The sequence below is a fragment of the Myotis lucifugus genome, unplaced genomic scaffold (genome assembly GCF_000147115.1).
Source record: "Myotis lucifugus unplaced genomic scaffold, Myoluc2.0 scaffold_1239, whole genome shotgun sequence".
Lineage (NCBI taxonomy): Eukaryota > Metazoa > Chordata > Mammalia > Chiroptera > Vespertilionidae > Myotis > Myotis lucifugus.
The window spans coordinates 28,744-32,341 of record NW_005872287.1 but is presented as its reverse complement, the minus strand read 5'-3'; the positions used below and the strand labels follow the sequence as shown (position 1 = coordinate 32,341).

At 62.9% G+C, this 3,598-nt stretch overlaps 1 protein-coding gene and 1 non-coding gene across 2 annotated transcripts in view; both read left to right on the top strand.

Moving 5' to 3' along the window:
• EP400 (E1A binding protein p400) overlaps positions 1-3,598 on the top strand; it is a 54,585-nt gene that overhangs the window by 34,873 nt on the left and 16,114 nt on the right. Inside the window, 6 exon segments of the mRNA XM_014449537.2 lie at positions 299-501; positions 572-741; positions 2,056-2,252; positions 2,991-3,102; positions 3,264-3,272; positions 3,274-3,408. Coding sequence (XP_014305023.1) covers positions 299-501; positions 572-741; positions 2,056-2,252; positions 2,991-3,102; positions 3,264-3,272; positions 3,274-3,408 — 826 coding nt within the window.
• LOC111824348 lies at positions 1,746-1,876 on the top strand. The gene has a single exon (XR_002827431.1). It is a non-coding gene; the product is annotated as a small nucleolar RNA SNORA49 (small nucleolar RNA).

The window sequence follows — 3,598 nt, the reverse complement described above, 5'->3', positions numbered from 1 at the left end:
ATTCTTTTCCCCCCACCCCAACCCCAGTCCGGGAGACAGAGCCCCGTGTCCCAAAGTTCCCATCAGAAGACTTGCCCTTCGCAGGGGATGGGCTGAGTGTGTCCGTGATGGGGGCCTGGGGGGCCCTACCCTGCTGTTTCTCCCTGGGTGGCACTCATCGGCCAGGCTGTCGGGCCTGTGCCCATGGTTGCTGGGACAGTGTGGGCAGCAGGCTTGTCTCCATGGTGACCGAGGTCAGAGCTGCTGGCTGGTGGAGATGCCAAGTGCTGCCTGTGATGACGTGCTTCCTGCTCCTCAGGGTGGCCTGTGTGATCCCGCCAGTGGTGGCCTCACCCCCGTCCTTGTGGGTGCCGCGGCCGCCCTCCCTCTACAGCCACAGGATGAGGATCTTCAGGCACCGCCTGCAGGAGCACACGGCGCCCTACGCCCGGCAGCTGCAGCGGGTGACCGCCCCGCGCTCGCTGCAGTTCCCCGAGCTGAGGCTGGTCCAGCTGGACTCAGGTAGGAGAGGGCACGCTCACGCGTCGCACCCGTGCTCTGGGGGCGGACACTCAGTGTTGCTCCCCCGTAGGAAAGCTGGAGGCCCTGGCGATGCTGCTGAAGAAGCTGAGATTAGAACGACGCCGGGTGCTGATCATGTCACAGATGGTCCTCATGCTGGACATCTTGGAGATGTTCCTGAACTTCCACTTCGTCACCTACATCCGCATCGACGAGAACGCCAACAACGAGCAGCAGCAGGTCAGGCGGACGCTCAGGGCTGTGCACATTCGGTGCTGCCCCCCTTCAGAGGGAGGCGCCACATCTCCGGGTCTTGGAACTCGAGAGTCTTTCAGCCCCATCTCGCGATACTTTTCCACTCGGGACTCACACCGGCGTCCCAGTGCCGCAGTCAGGTCTGTGACGTGTGCTCCCTGCAGGACAGGACTGTGTCCTTCAGGAGGCAGCCCTGGTGGGAACAGGAAACCGCCCGACAGCTTTACCTTAAAGAAGTGCCTGGGCAGCCACCTGCCATGGTCACTTGTCAGAGCAGTGCTGCTGGGCGTGAGTGCTGCAGCTTCCCGGCCAGTCACGGTGCGTGTGACCCTCGACGTGGTCGCTCCCTCCCAGCACCCCCTCCTGACGGCTGGAGTGCGCAGCTGTTTCCTGTAGAAGTGCTTAAACCCCCCCTTCCCGGGCTGCCGCGTCCCGAGCCGTCCCCAGGCCCTGGGAGCAGGTCAGCGTGCGCCGATGTTCCCGAGAGCAGAGGCAGCTGCTGGCCCGTGCGTCCGCTGCCGCGTCATGTTCTGTAGCATCAGCCCCTCGTGCTGCACACCTGGAGCGGGCCTGCGAGGAGGCCATTGCTCACTGACAAGTTTCCTTGGTAGTGGAGCAACTCATTGTATGGAGAATCCCTTTTTAAAAAATATATATTTTTATTGGTTTTTAGAGAAAGGAAGGGAGAGAGAGAGATAGAAACATCGATGAGAGAAACATCATGGACCGGCTGCCTCCCACCCTCCCATCCTGGGGATCGAGCCTGCAAGCTGGGCATGTGCCCTGACCGGGATGGAGCCAGTGATCGCTTGGTTCCTGGTGGACACTCAGCCCCTGAGCCGTGCCGGCTGGGCTGGGCTTTCCCGAAGGAGGAGGGTTGTTGCCGGCTGTGGTCTGATCTGGCGCTGCACTGACTGCAGAGGAGCTGTGTCCAGGGAAGCCGTCCGGTGCCGGCCCGCGTGGTGGAGGCGCCTCTCAGGCTGTTCCCACTCCCTCAGCCTTACTCCAGGGGCCTTTGCTGTAAGGTGCCCTGGCATTGCCTGGGGGCACACGAAAAAGCGCACATCCCTCCCCAGGAAGGCTCCGTTCTCCTGTGGGGCCTACTGATTGCGCTGACAGCACTTGTCGCCTGGAGCCTGGCGGTCTCCTGTGACGACCTGTGCGATCTAAACCGTGTGTGGAGGCTGGTGAGCCAGGACGCACGTGTGCAAAGAGCCAGAACCAAAGGCCAGAGTCCGGTGGAGAGAGGGCAGCAGCGTTCCCCTGTGCCGGAGTCCTGAGAGGTTTGTTCCGTCGCAGGAGCTGGTGAAGAGCTTCAACAGAGACAGGCGCATCTTCTGTGTCATCCTCTCCACGCGCAGCCGCTCGTCAGGGGTGAGCCTGGTGGAGCCCGACGCCGTGGTGTTCTACGACCACGACCTGAACCCGGTGCTGGACGCCCAGGCCCAGAACTGGTGCGACAGGATCGGGAGGCGCAAGGACGTGCATGTGTACAGGTGAGGCCGGGGCGGGAGCGCGGCGGGTGCCTGCAGGTCACGGAGCAGCTCCTGCGCGTCCTCTCTCCCTCGGGCAGCGGGAATGGCGCCTGGTGGGGTGGAGTGTGTGCGTGGCGTGGTGACCGCGTGGCGTGGTGACCGACGTTGCGCACGGAGCTTGCTGACTCCCTGTGTGTTGTGCCTCTTCCGGAGCCGGCACCTTCGGAGGAGGGAGGCCTCAGGGTGTTTCCGCTGTCACCAAGTGTGTGTTGTCTGGGCGAATCGGATGTTCAGAGAACTTCCCTCTCCCTGACAAACCGGTGCGATGAGGAAGTGGGGAACTCTGCTCCGTCTGCGTTCTGTGCTGTTCGTGCCGTGTGCGCTAAGCACTTGCTGTGCCACTTGGTGCGAAATCCTGCCACTTCCGGCCCATGGTCCCGGTGCTGGCCCCGGACAGAGCGCAGGCTGCCTCGCCTTCTGGGTTGTTGCACTGAAGACAGGCACTCACCACACGTCGGAACGGGGCGGCTCCCGGTGGAGGCTGGCGGGTGGGGGCGTGGCCGGACTGAGATGGGGGTCACAGTGGGGCCTGAGGCCTTTGACCGCCACGTGAGGGCAGGTCGCACGGAGCCCGTGGAGCGCTGATGCGTGCGCTTCCGAAGCCTGCGGCGTGCTCTTCAGGTGGCCTCTGTGCCGGCCGCTCATGGGGCGCGTGCTTCAGGACTGAGCTGCCTCTGTGTGGGTCTTGTTTGTTTGTAGGCTTGTGAGTGCCAATTCCATTGAAGAGAAACTTTTGAAGAATGGAACCAAGGATCTGATCCGAGAAGTGGCTGCTCAGGGAAACGACTACTCCATGGCGTTCCTGACGCAGGTACCCTGTTCGTGGGGCCACAGAAAGGCTTCCACGTGGCACAGGGGTGCGTGGCTCTGGGGACTCCAGTGAGGCGTGCTCTGCGGTTCCCCGGCAGCACGCCCGTGCTCGGGGGGCGGGAGCCAGCCTCTCGCGGGGGTAACGTGCGTGTCTGTGCTCAGCGCACCATCCCAGGAGCTGTTTGAGGTGAGCGTTCCCGTGGAGGAGCCGGTCTTCCTCGTGACGGCCGAGGAGTTTGTGGTCCTTCCCCAGGAGCCGACCGTCACGGAGACCATCGCGCCCAAGATCGCAGGGCCTTTCATCGAGGTGAGGACAGAGCCGCCTGTGTTCTCCGCCTCCGGGGCCGCTCCTGCCCGGTTTTCCCGGGTCCTGGCTGTGCAGGGCCCTCTGCTGGGAAGCACCCAACCCCCGCTTCCTTGGTGAGGAGATTCGCTGCTACCTCATCATTTTTAAAAATTTACTTATGGTTGAGGAATTACATATGTCTCCTTTTCCC